The sequence below is a fragment of the Polyodon spathula genome, chromosome 24 (assembly GCF_017654505.1).
Source record: "Polyodon spathula isolate WHYD16114869_AA chromosome 24, ASM1765450v1, whole genome shotgun sequence".
Lineage (NCBI taxonomy): Eukaryota > Metazoa > Chordata > Actinopteri > Acipenseriformes > Polyodontidae > Polyodon > Polyodon spathula.
The window spans coordinates 9,111,282-9,125,327 of NC_054557.1; the positions used below are offsets into that span (position 1 = coordinate 9,111,282).

Consider the following 14,046-nt stretch of genomic DNA (forward strand, 5'->3'; position numbering starts at 1 on the left):
ACTGACTAGCATTGTGCCAAGTATGGGTGCTTGAAAATAAATGGTCATTTTTCATTTTAATTTCAGGACAATCGCATCAAAACCTCAAAATACCACATTGTTACATTCCTGCCTATTAATTTGTTTGAGCAGTTCCAACGTGTTGCCAATGCCTACTTCCTGTTTCTCCTTATATTACAGGTACGTTTTATTTGCATTATTATAATGTTCTTGGAATGCATACATTACCCTTCCAGATGTGGGACAATTCATATTAGGTAATATTTTGGAACTGTGCATTCCCAGCATACAGTACATTGCCCATCACACCGATACAAAAATACTGTTTTCTATAGTATAGTGGCTGAAACATTGTAGTATTTCATGTAGTATACTACATAATTATATTTATATAAGACTATGCCCACTACAAGCTTCCATAGAAGCCATAATAAAACTATACTGTAAAAACTACAATTATTCTTGTCCTTTTTTTAAACACCTGAAGTACAGATAATCCTATTCTCTGCTCTGTGCAGAAATACAGGGCAGGTGTTGTCATGGTTTGAATTGCACTTCCTTTTTTTTTTGTTTGGTTGTCAATTGTAAGACTCATGGACTCTCTCTACTCTCATTAATTCCAGCTAATTCCTCAAATCTCTTCTCTCTCCTGGTTTACTACCATTGTGCCTTTGGTTCTTGTGTTGACCATTACTGCTGTGAAAGATGCCATGGATGACTTTGTAAGTACAGCTTCTTTCTGCTCAGAAACGTTTTGCTAAGTGTTTGTTCGAGTGCCATGTAAAGTGTCTTAAAGTCCTTGTTTAATATCTTCTAGTTTCGCCATAAAAGTGATAACCATGTTAACAACCGGCAATCTCAGGTACTCATCGATGGCAAGTAAGTGCGATACAATATCTGCTGTTTTGGCTTACATTTGATCTGAATGCAAAAAACCCACCTGAATCCAAACAAACACCAGATGAGAATCAGTTTTGCAATAGAGTTTAACTTATTGCAGTGCGCCCAAGTGATTCTAAAATGCCTGACACAGTGTAATCTCTGTGATGCTGCTGTTGCTACAGTTCTTTTCTGCAGACGTCCGCACAGATGTCTTTGATTTTTATCTTTGAGTTGGGATGTCAAGGTAGATCTAGCACTAGATCTGGCTCCCCCATCCTGGGAAAAACAGAGCCCAGGAATTGGGATTTAAACACAAGTCGGATCCAGAAAAAATATCAGCAGGAATTACTAAAACAGCTGATAAGACTAAAGTACAAAAACGGTTTCTGTGAACTATTAAGGGCAGGGTTTTATAAAACAAATCGGGGGAAAAAACCCCATAGAAAATCCTATGCGTCCTAGCATTAGTACAACAGTGTAGGGCATACAAAGGGTCCTCATGATAAGATACTGTAAATGCCTGTAAAATTTCAATGAAATAAACAGTTTATCAGATCATATCTGAACACAACCCAAGAGGATCATACTGTAGAAGAAAATTCAATGCAGATGCCGTGTTCATCAGATTTGACAGAAAGGCATGTCACATTATTATTTTTGCAGTTTGGTTTCTTAATGGATTTCTTTAAGTCTGTGGCATTAGACTATTTTAAACTGCATTATGACTGTTGAACTGGGGGTCTGAATTGATTTAAGGAATTGTATTTTTTAGTCTTAAGTAAAGCAACATTAATGTCCTTACTTTAATAGTGGCATTTAAATATCAGTCTGGGATACAAAAAGCAGAGCAGGAGATTCATTTGGATGACATTCCTTCACAGGTTACACAATGAAAAATGGATGAATGTGCGTGTTGGAGATATCATCAAGCTGGAAAACAATCAGTTTGTAGCTGTGAGTATTATACAAATATAACTGCTCCCAGCTCGTTAACTTTACTGCTCAAACATCATTGTGCACAAGTAGCTGTGTGAACATTGAACAACAAGTTAGGACAGCTTCTTTTTAACTGAAGCTGAATAGCTTTTAGAAATGTAACATTTAGGAAAAACAATAAGGTAAAGCAATTCTTATGTACTGACAATGTGAATCCAACTTGGATAGGAAGAGGATGGTCAAAGGAAATGAAACCTGAATGCATATTTAAAAATACAAATTGAATCAATCTACATGTCTATAAAACATATAAAACCATGCTTACAGTGGAACCCGTTATTGCAAGTGATTGTAATAACTGGTCCCGTTCTGATCCGTTATACTGTACATACATCTTTAGTTCAGCGCCTTCTGCTCCAGCCACTTAGATTTAAAACTGATAATTCAAGATGACGGTTACTTGCACTGGCTCCTATTATAACTTGTCTTCCAGTATTGACTTACGCAGTCATGTGTCTGCTAGATTATAATTAGGGTTTCTAGTTTTCGGGTTTTATTGTCCATCTCTCTCCCTCCCTTGTTAAGTGAGGGGAAAAAAGAGACAGCTTCCTTTGGTAATTTAATGTTTGATTAAAAAAGCGAATCGGCTCAGAATATGTTTAATGGGACATCACGTGATCAAAAATAAAACCTGAAGCCTTAATTATAAAATCTCATGCTTCTCTCGTTTACCTTTAGGCTGACTTGCTGCTCTTGTCTAGCAGTGAACCTTATGGACTCTGCTACATTGAAACAGCAGAGCTAGATGGGTAAGAGCATCAGCAGACAGATCTTCTCAAATATTTGTCTAAAATGCATTTTAAAAAGGGAGGTCATGCTTTATACTGTGGTGCTATAGTAGCAGTGATTCAAAAAAGTATAAAGCTTTACCAAGTAAGTGTTCTTTTATAACTCTCAACCTTAATCCTCATTAAGATGTACAATAGAAAACCACAGTTTATTGCCAATTACCATGCTATATCTTAATGATGAATGGAAGGTTTACAGTGTATTGGACTTTTCTTATAAGATGTTTGCCGCACAGTTTGGCCACCTGTTTGACTTGTGTGATAAGTTGGAATCCCTATTAGTTATTTATTTCAGTAAATATTATGTATTGTTTTCTTTCAGAGAGACTAACTTAAAAGTGCGCCAGGCGTTAACAGTAACTTCTGAACTTGGTGGAGATATTAGCAAAATGGCAGCATTTGATGGTAAGTTTAGTCTGTACATGTAAACTGCTTACATGAACTGTTTTGCTGCTTACATCCTGACTTTGTTAGTGAACTGACAATTTACACTTAAAGGGGTATGAATACGCCGTTAATTTTTTTACCTTAATAAGCATAACAAACAAATGTAAGCACCTCCAGACAAGGGTGGCAGTACCTGCTGAAGATTGTTTCTTAACACCTGTCATTACTGTCATGTATTATGTCATGTGAGATCTTGACCTGACTTGCATTAAACTCATCTAATTTATTCCCTTGAATTTTGATAATGTACAGGGCTGTGAACAACAGGCAAGGGGTTTAAACTCACTGATAACCTGTTTCTGAATAGGATGCTGTGATCAGTAGTTTGTTTGAACTGGATGGATTACAGTCCCCAGTCCTAACGCGTTTGTGTCCTGGCATTGGGATTTTCACTTTGCTTTTATCATGAGGGCGAGATCAATACATTGTAACTTTAGCCATTGGCTTGTCAGCAGTGCTGGGGTAGGCTATGATAAAAGACAGCTTAAAATAGACATGAATATAGAGCTGGTAGCCATCGATCTCAACCTCTGCACTGGGCTCAAGGATAAACAGCAACCTACTGGAGGAATTAATAATAAATAAAGTCATTTATGTAATATATGTGATTATCTGCAGCCCTGTAAGCCAAGATCATGTTTTCTCCAAAGTTTATGGTGCCCTTTTTACTGATACTAAATTTAAAATACAAAACAGATAGTCGTTCAGATGCTTGCAGGGTGCACAGTTGTCAAGGTGCTGTTTTCCAAGTGTATACATTAGATCCCCAAGTGGCTGTCATTGGGAGCTCTATTTACTGAGCACTTTATTCTGAAAGAACCTCAGGGGGAGACTAAGATTTCCTGTTTGTTTCTAATGCATGGTATGTGGAGTTTGGTGGAAGAACACATACAGCGGGGAGCTGAGTCATTTGCACTGTGTTGTGTTCTTTAGGGGAAGTTGTATGCGAGCCTCCAAACAACAGATTGGACAGATTCACTGGGACTCTGCTCTGGAAAGATGAGAAGCACAGCCTTGCCAATGACAAGATGCTGCTTCGTGGCTGCGTGCTTCGGAATACGGAATGGTGCTTTGGAATGGTCATTTTTGCAGGTTTGAAATCATTCTGTCGCATTTCTTTTTATTGCATTACACATTCTATAAGATATTATATATTTATATATATATATATATATATATATATATATATATATATATATATATATAATTATTATTTATTTAAGGAATATGTGCCCTTGAACATAAAGGAAAGACATTTTTATACCCTAACATATCTTTTGCTTTCTATATTCTTAGGACCTCAGACTAAGCTGATGCAAAACAGTGGGAAGACCACATTCAAAAGAACCAGCATAGACAGATTGATGAACACCTTGGTTTTATGGGTAAGTGTATAATGCAAATCAAAGCATGTAAATATAACTGTAGTAAAAGCATAGCAAAGTGTAATAAAGCATAGTGAAAGCATGGCAAATCATAGGTAAGCATTGTAAAGCACAGAGAGGTATGGTAAAGCATATTAAATGACCATGGCAAACCATGGTAAACTATGCTAAATAATAGTGTAACAATGAGGAAAACATGGGAAAAGAATGTGGAAAATTTTTTTTTTGTTCGTTCTAGAAAAAAATCATTCCCTTTAGAAAATCACTTGAGTTGAATTGATTAAAAAGCATTGATTCTGTCCACTAGCTGCAGTTCTTCTGTCTACAATATGAAAAGGGAAACACTGTGCATTATAGATAAGAATAATTGTGTTACCAGAATGTGTCTTTGTGTATTTTCAGATTTTTGGGTTTCTTACATGCATGGGGATTATCCTAGCAATAGGAAACTCAATCTGGGAGTACAGAGTCGGGGATGATTTCAGGATTTACCTGGCTTGGAATGAAGTGCTGGACCATGCTGTGTTCTCCGGATTTCTTACATTCTGGTCCTATATTATCATTCTTAATACAGTCGTACCCATCTCCCTATATGTCAGGTGAGAACAACGTTCCATTCATTTTCTATTTTCTTTTTGAAACAGGACAATTTCTGCACTTCATTTTTCTTCCATTTGTGAAATTTATAGATTGTATTGGAGCTTTTCAGAAAGACTTTTCGTGAAATCTCATTTATCAAGAGGTAAAGCACCACTATATTACTTACAGTGGGTTATCTTCTTTCTGGAGTTGATTCATAGGAAGTGGATTCAACACAAGGAACTGATAAACTAACAGCAGCAACGAGCTTTGACAATTTCCTCCAAGTTGTCGTTAGTACAAAACACCAACCAAACAATTAGAAAAGGAAGAATTGTATTTCTGGTTTGTTAACTATTCCTTTCTGAAATAGTTGCCCTCATGACAATTTGGATTTAAGAGGTTTTAAAATCTAGCCCTTTGCTTCTTTTCAGCCACCAAGCTTAATCGTTTTTTGTTGATTTCTGTATTTCTCATTCATTTCTCTTTCTTTCTCTTTGATGTGTCTCTGTTCTCTTCAGTAATTGACGGGTAAGCAGACATACCTGTCAATCATTCTTGCTCCTCCCACCTGCCAACAGCTTCTTTTGCTAGCGAGAGATTCATTGTTATTCCTTGCTGTCAGTATTAGTGTCACTATTTCCTAAATGTCAAGTGATGCATGATATGTATAACACTGCAAGCTTTTCCCCCTTTTTCCAGTGAATATAGAATGCATTTTAGATATTTTATACCAGCGGTATTTTCATAATAATTTTTTACCTGTTTAATATGCTATTATGTGTGTACGCTATCAATCTCTATTAACAATCATTATTTGCCATTTTGTGACAGGGTGAAAAACACCAGCACATGCAATATATATAAATAGTGTGTATTGATGGTGGGTTAGTATTTTGTATTGTATGTTTGGTATTGTCTTATATGTTATTGTTAGTATGGTATATTATTTTGTGCTCATTTCTGCATCAGATGGCTTGATCCCCAGCTTAATATGATTCCTGCAATGATTGGCTAGTCAATCGGCCAATTAGCTAATTAAAGATGATCTGCCTGGAAACCAGGTGCAGTCAGGCTTTGTTAGAGAGAGGAGTGAAGGCTGGAGGTTTAACAGTGGCAGTCAGTTGCTGGACAAGGCAACCACATAGTCATTGTTTTAAAGCGTCAAAGTGTTTCTATTCGCTGGCCTAGGCTAGGCCACATTGCTTTAAAGCATTTATTCCTTTGTGTAATCACTGCCTGCCTGACTACTCAGCTGGCCCTTTACAAATGCTTACACGCTATTTTAGCAAGCACTTCCAAATGCTGATTTTTCTGTACAGTAGGTTTTTAAAATGACCACTAGGGATGTGCAGCTGTAATTCCTGTCCCCTCTGGTCATTTTTGTATGGAAAATCACAGCCACTACAGCTGCAGAAGGGATAGAAATTACAGTTGCACACACCTAGTTGTCATTTTTAAAAACCACTTCTGTTCAGAATCTTTGGGAAGGGAGTGTGAACATTGCTGGAATTGATAGTAAGCCTGGTAAATAATGAACTGTGCAGAATCAAGAATGGGGAATAATAAAGAAGACACATAATGGAATACTAAACAAGTACGATATTAAATATTCTGACAATGTGGATGGTATAAACTCTTCCCTCACAGGCGTCTTATGCATTATTTATTGACTAACATTAAACATGTTTTCCTATTGGAGCCAAGCAAGTTTCTGTAAATGTAAAAATAAAACTTTCCTGGCACCTTCTTTATAAACTTCATCTGACTGTAGATTCAGAGAATTTCTGGTTATCAGAGGCATGACTGTGCAGTACCTGAATTACAGTGTTTGGTAGGCCACATCGCACCACTCATAACACAATCTGGAATAAATACAAGTAGAACATTGCATTCCTTACAATTAGTAATTCAAACACATTTCAACCGTAACTGTAATCCTAAATGTAACTAAATAATCTGATTTTATAAATGTGAAACCGGATTCTGCCATGTAAAGTATTGTAACTCCTGCACCTACGTATCTTATATGAAGATGTATTTAGAACAGTTACACGCACATGCCCAGAAGCAACGCAAGTCTGTTTTTGTGAAGTCTGAAAATCATTGAACCGTTTTCATGAATATTAAACTTGAATGAATGAATCCAAATTGACTTTAAATTAAAAAATATTACCAGAGACTAAATGAGCATTACAAAAGGTTATCCTCTAGTACCAAGTACTGTATTTTAGTAGTTCTATGCTGAATAGGGTGTTGACAGACATAACAGAGAGACTCTTCTGTTTTAAGTGTGGAGGTGATTCGCCTGGGACACAGCTACTTCATAAACTGGGACCGGAGAATGTACTGCAGTCAGAGAGACACTCCAGCTGAGGCTCGCACTACCACACTGAATGAAGAGCTCGGACAGATAGAGTATATATTCTCTGACAAGACCGGCACGCTCACACAGAATATCATGGCTTTTAACAAATGTTCTATCAATGGGAAAACCTATGGTAAGATTTCAATCTTAACATTTTAATTAGTGATTAAATTCCATCATTTATTTTCAAACATTACTGTTGTATATGTAATGCATAATGATAAGTTCATATGTTTAGTTTGCTTCTTACTGTATGCAAGATGTCCTCTTGTGCATATTAACTTATTATAAATCACAGAAGAGAAGTTTGTATTCTGGAACTACTAATAAACAAAACAATAGGTTTGCACAGCGTGGTGTTTAGTTGCTTTCCAGCTGCACCCTGGCGCCATTGCATTAGTACAGAAGATAAGATGTACCTGACTGGTGACAAATTCTTTAGATATTTTCTCATGCATGATTTATAATATGTAATGTTAAAGCTTTTAAATTGATTTCTAGTGCGAGAGGACACTGCCAATAAATGGATCATTTTTTTAGAAGAAAAAGGGATATCTTTTTAATGTATTTTTAATAGCCCTTCAACTGGTAGCTTGCACATTTCTTAACTCTATCCCAAAGATTTATACTGTTAGCACTGTGTAATGGCTTTATGTGGCGCAAAAGCTGGATTTGCTCTGTAACAACTCAATACTGTGCTGCTTAGAAATATCGATTGATCTAAAAGTACTACAATGCGAGAAGATTTAGACTAATACATTAAAAAAAAAAAGTAATGCTCTTTTTTCTGGTGCTTTTTAAAGGTGATATATATGATGAACATGGATGTAAAATAGAAGTTACAGAGGTAAGAATTAATATGCATGTTGTTTGTTAGCAGCCATTTATATAAAGTATTGAAAGTTCTAGCAGAATTACTGTTTTTTAATCTAAAATATCTCAATGCACTTACTTAAATGTACAGTATTTGATAGTGGACTGCAACTTTAATTCTGGCAAACAAATACAAGTAAACATAATGATCAATCTATAAAGTGGAGAATGTTCCTTGACCCCAGTTGAATAGGATGCGTTGTGGTGTATTCTGATCTTGCATTTCAAAACTGCACTGCAGAAATGAAATAATGTTAGATCATTGAATCTGAAAGAAAAATAGCCTGATGTAACAGACCTGCTGAGCCACTGCAGTAGATCTATAGTCTAGAACCAAGTCATTATTCCATTAGTGCAATAGGCGTTCAGCTAGGCTGCTTTGGGTAGCAGCAAACTAAAACAGCAAGTGGAAACTCCTTCACTGATTTTCCCTTGCACTGTCTGCAGTGTGTATCATTCTCCTTTTACTGTACCCAGCTGTAGCCTAACTATGAAACGTACTTGTGTGTTTGAGCAAGCCGTTTTCTTTCCATTAGTAAACTAGACTGATACATAAAGGAAAAACGTGTATTAACAGCCAACCGACTATATGTAAGGTTTTACATCAATAAACCATTCTGTGTAGACATGAAGGTGAGGTTGTCTTCCTGAGGAACATTCAGTATAATGCACACACATGTACTGTACTGGGTCTCAGATATCATTGTTAGTTTCTACAAGGCTGAGACAAATTTACGGCTGTAAGTGAATAGAGCAATTTGTATTAGGTATGCTGGTAGAACATGTGTTGATTTACAGTGTTAGAGCTTCTGCTTGGTGTAAAATCAATTGAATTTAAGAAAAAATAAGTCTGATTAATTGTATAAATCAGATTAATTGCTGTTCCTCTTTTCACAGAGAACTCCATCAGTGGATTTTTCCTTTAACCCTCTATCTGATAAGAAGTTTAAGTTTTACGATCACAGCCTGGTTGAAGCAATCAAACTGGGGGACTCCTCGGTGCACGAGTTCTTTCGACTGCTCTCCCTCTGCCACACCATCATGGCGGAGGAGAAAAACGAAGGTACTGTAAGATATTACATTCCTATAAATGATAGGACTGACGGTGAGAAATGTGATCAGGACTGATCTGAAGAAGCATAGTGCTCTTCAATATAGCTGCAGACTTTGAAACCTAATCGTGGCATTTTATTTTTAGTTGCTTTCATATCCAAGAATGACTTCCCCCCAAAAGAATCACAGGAGGTAGTGATTGAGGAATGATCTTGTATCCCTCCAGAACCATTTCAAAACCTTGCAGACTCATCACGTTGAATCCTTGCCATTCTCACTGTCTACAGTCACCCCTCACCCTTGTGTTCTTTGTCTTACCCTTGCACAGTGTATTGTATCGTTCTACAGAGTGGCTGTTCTTCTTGTGTTCGTAGGGGAACTTGTGTACCAAGCACAGTCGCCTGATGAAGGAGCTTTGGTTACTGCTGCTAGAAATTTTGGTTTCGTATTTAGGTCCCGAACACCGGAGACCATAACAGTTAATGAAATGGGAAAGCCAGTGACCTACCAACTGCTCGCCATTTTGGATTTTAATAATTACAGAAAAAGAATGAGTGTAATTGGTAAGTTAAACAATACCGTTTTGAGGACATGCTTTATATTTATTCCAAAGTGCAATCTGCTCAATTTATTTGTGAAAGGAAAATAAAATTGTTAGGTAAGTCTTATTTGGGATTTTTTTTTCATTTTTTATGTCAGGTAAACTGCGTACACAATATCTGGTTGTAATAGCAAATACAATACTTTTCTTAGTTCAGTATACTTTGGAGCAAACCATTGCTTTATCAGCTTCAGTCTGCAATATTCCATGCTGAAAATCTTAAATGAAAAACGGAGGAGGCGCACATAGTCAACATCATTAAAAGTAGTCTAGAAGTAGAAACAGGCCCACTTAGGCACAGCAGGCAGGTCTCTTATCCCAGTACCTTCGTGGTTGTATTGCTGATATAGTGAACAAGTTTATGCATGGAAACTTATCTGCTGCTATTAAAATTTTTTTTTTTTTTTAAAAAGCACTAGCAGCATTTCAGTTTGCCAAGTTTTTTCACTGCATATTTACTGTAAAGTGACCTTGATTTTAAAGCTCAGGTTGAAACTATTTTAGGATTAACTTTGTAATGGAGACAAATGACCTCCCTTGGTGAGCCGTGGCCTTAAAAGGTTTATCAATATGGATGTGGACCAGAACTTAGACTTCCATTACAACTTGAGAAGCATGTGGGGGCATGTTGAAGTTAGAAGTATAGATTGATACAGAAGTAGTCTTCCTGCTACTATCACTGTGTTGTGTGTTACAGAATCTCTGATGTATCAAATGATTGATTTACTGCATATTCATCTCCTTGTGAAATCCTATGGGCCTTCACATTACAGTAAGCAGTAGACTTAGTGAAACATTTAGGGTTGACAATGCAAGTTGACTTTTCCTTGTTTTCTTAATGACAATAACCCAGAATGATTACATTTATTCTGCTGAAATGTATCTCTGCCCCCCCCCCCCCCCCCCCCCCCCCCCCCCCCCCCCCCCCCCGCCAAAAAAAAAAAAGACCTCTAAAAGCCTGCAGGGCCAACTTTTGTATTTGAAAGTGAGACGTGGCCCCTGCATTCTCTGTTGAGAACAATAATTGAGGTACTAGATGGGGGCTGGTAAACCATTTGTTAATATTATGTACAGTATGTTATCAGCAGGGATTATAGGAATCCATTTGCTGTGATATAACGTGGAAAAACACGGATTTTCTGTGCTGTCCGATAATTTTTTGCAAGGCTTTTTTTTGTTGTTTTTAACCAAATCAGTACACTTATCATATATAATCGTCAACACAGCCAATTTTGCTTTAAATTTAGTAAACATACTTGTTCAGTAAAACTGCTTCTGGTGAACAAGACACACTCACGTCACAGTCATGCTGAAACGCAGCAAAGTTTACTTCAGTGTGTTTTTACTACCCAACAAGCTGTTTAAAGATGCCGAAAATGATAAAAAATCACCCCTAGAGATCGTGTCAATGACCTTGGCAATATCCATCCAGGCGACAAAGACTAACTCTTGATAAACTAATATAAATACCATTTGTTGTTTTTAATTATTAGTACACAGATTTGTAATGTTTAAAGTAAAGTGGTACGTTTGTTTATATTATTGATTGATGGCACTCTGGTGAGCTTGAAAGTGTACCAATATATACTTCCTGTAAAAACTTATTAAAACGTACTGTTTGTGTATCTTATCATCTGACCGGGGGAGCACGCAATTTTATCATTTTATTTTAATTGCAGAATAATGCTTTTTTTTATCAGATAATTTTTTTTATTTATTTTTTTGCGGATATCAGTGGTTATTAGTGCTTAATATTAACTGTTATGTTTAAACTTCTGTCTTGTGTTTGCAGTAAGGAATCCAAAAGGACAGATAAAGTTGTACTCAAAGGGAGCTGACACCATTTTGTTTGACATGCTTCATCCATCTGACGAGGATCTCATGTACACTACCTCAGACCACCTAAGTGTACGTTTCTTATGTTTCACACACTGAGACTGTAACAGGAGTGGCATACTGTGTTACAAACACCCCCAGCTAGTGCTGTAGTCAGTACCACAAGCCTGGTGTGAAGAGTCTGAAAAATCAGACTTCACATCCAGTCATATAGTCAGGAGAGCGCAGGTTTTCAATCTGGCTGTGTGATATTACTGTAGCGTAGCACTGACTAGAGAAACTGTTTCCCTACTGAATAGTCATACCTTTAAAATACAGCCCTTTAAACATTTTCCAAGGTTTTCTAATACTATGTATATACTGTGCATTAAAATACTTTCCTGTGCTTTAAGATTGACTTACCACACCTATTACATGTATTACATTTGACTGCTGTAAACTTTTTATAAGGGAGTACTCGCCACAATCACTGGAGGATGTAGTAATATTAAAAGAAACTCATAAAGGTTAATGACATCCATTCATTTTGGAATGGATGGCAATAGAAAATATGCATACCTGTACCATTTTGCTTTGTTTTGAGCACAGAGCCCCCTGCCGTGATTTCATTATAATTGCTTTCTTGCCAGCTCGATTTACGGTTGTTATCGTAGGTTGTCATGGGGATAATTTAATACAATTCAAACATGTGTGGCATAGTTGCTCTGAACAAGTCTACATAATAAAATCTCAAATTAGACACGGTTAAGTCATTCAAATACATACATTATCTAATATCTTGTGTTTGACTGAATGAGAGCAGTTGTCTGCTGTATAGTAATTCAGTGGCAATTACTGTATATCTAAAAAAATTGATGCATAGATGAAAGATATTTTAAAAAATCTAGTATTCAGCCCGACCAGCTAATCGTAATTGAGATAGAATGGGACTGCTTTTGTTGATTTTTATTTCACTTGAGTGGCAAGGAAACCGCATTTTAAACCTTTGGGAATGCTTGTCAGTTGAATGCAAACCCAGTCATTTAAACCGGTAACAATGATAAAAACACTACTTACAATGTTCTTATTGGCATGAAATAAAGAAGTCAGTCTCTTCAAATTATGAACAACACATCCTTTTTCCATATTCTCTGCATAGTTTTTTGTATTATTGAATTACAGCAGTGGCATAATAAACAAAAATTGAATATGTTTATGCTGAGAATTATGTGTAAAGTCTTTAGCTCTGTGTTTATGTTGGCAATGAACTGACACTGAGGTACTCTAAGATGATAATACTGAAAATCACATAGCCAGAAAATATTAAGACTCATTCATTTCAAGCTTCTTAATACTTTTTTTTTTCTAATTACACCACACTCTTACTGCATTTAATTTGGTTTTCATGGTGTTTCACATTTTCAATGAAAATGTTTCTCTGCTGTATTTCTTTGTTATTTTTGAGTAATTCTTGATTCCACTGAAAACGGCGAACATTGGAGACAACACCACCTAACTGCAAGTTTTTGCAAAGGTGTTTTACATGTTTTCTTCTACTGGAATTAACGTAATTTTTAATGAGGTTCAGTGCTGTTAAAAATGCTTTAAGCATCGTAAACAATTGGAAGTGTTGAATCAGTGCTGAAATAATCTACAGTTCACATGTTTATTGTGTCATGGCTCTCAAAATCATGCCTTTATAAAAGAAAATGGTCATGTTGCAAAGGCTAAATAATTCAGTGTGTTAATTCAAGGTCTCCTATATTGTAGTGGAATGCTAGCTTATTGAATCTGTCTCAGTGACGGTGGTCAGTCTGTGTTAAGACACAGCTGGTTAATGATTTATTATTTTGTGTAGGAGTTTGCTGGAGAAGGGCTAAGAACATTGGCGCTGGCGTACAAAGATCTAGAAGAAGAGTACTTTGAAGAGTGGTTTAAAAAGCATCACTTTGCCAGCACTACCCTAGATAACAGAGAAGACAGTCTAGCTGCTTTATATGAAGAGATTGAACAGGATATGAAGGTAGGCCCCTAGGTGAAATCTTTGAGGACTAGATAGAGGACTGAATAATTAATAAATCATGAATACAATCTAACTTTGTTTTCTTTTATTAGGATAAAACTAAAAAACTGGATTCAGATAACAACACATTATATAATTCAAGCTCCCTTAGTTCTAAAATACCCAAATTCTGATAAAAATGCAACAATATCTGTGAGAACATTATTAATTTCATGGCTCATCCTTTGCATTCTACA

At 36.3% G+C, this 14,046-nt stretch overlaps 1 protein-coding gene across 3 annotated transcripts in view; it reads left to right on the forward strand.

Annotated features, from left to right (window-relative positions):
• The window catches only part of LOC121299363 (probable phospholipid-transporting ATPase IM), a 46,950-nt gene that overhangs the window by 20,828 nt on the left and 12,076 nt on the right, over positions 1–14,046 (forward strand). For 2 of the 3 annotated variants that reach the window (XM_041227083.1, XM_041227082.1), the window contains 15 exons: positions 67–180; positions 624–722; positions 818–879; positions 1,764–1,836; positions 2,557–2,627; positions 2,989–3,071; positions 4,047–4,205; positions 4,410–4,498; positions 4,901–5,097; positions 7,370–7,578; positions 8,249–8,292; positions 9,216–9,381; positions 9,746–9,934; positions 11,765–11,880; positions 13,646–13,810. In XM_041227083.1, the coding sequence (XP_041083017.1) occupies positions 67–180; positions 624–722; positions 818–879; positions 1,764–1,836; positions 2,557–2,627; positions 2,989–3,071; positions 4,047–4,205; positions 4,410–4,498; positions 4,901–5,097; positions 7,370–7,578; positions 8,249–8,292; positions 9,216–9,381; positions 9,746–9,934; positions 11,765–11,880; positions 13,646–13,810 (1,836 nt within the window). The remainder of the gene's footprint in view (positions 1–66; positions 181–623; positions 723–817; positions 880–1,763; positions 1,837–2,556; positions 2,628–2,988; positions 3,072–4,046; positions 4,206–4,409; positions 4,499–4,900; positions 5,098–7,369; positions 7,579–8,248; positions 8,293–9,215; positions 9,382–9,745; positions 9,935–11,764; positions 11,881–13,645; positions 13,811–14,046) is intronic. The other variant, XM_041227084.1, reaches the window with a different exon arrangement.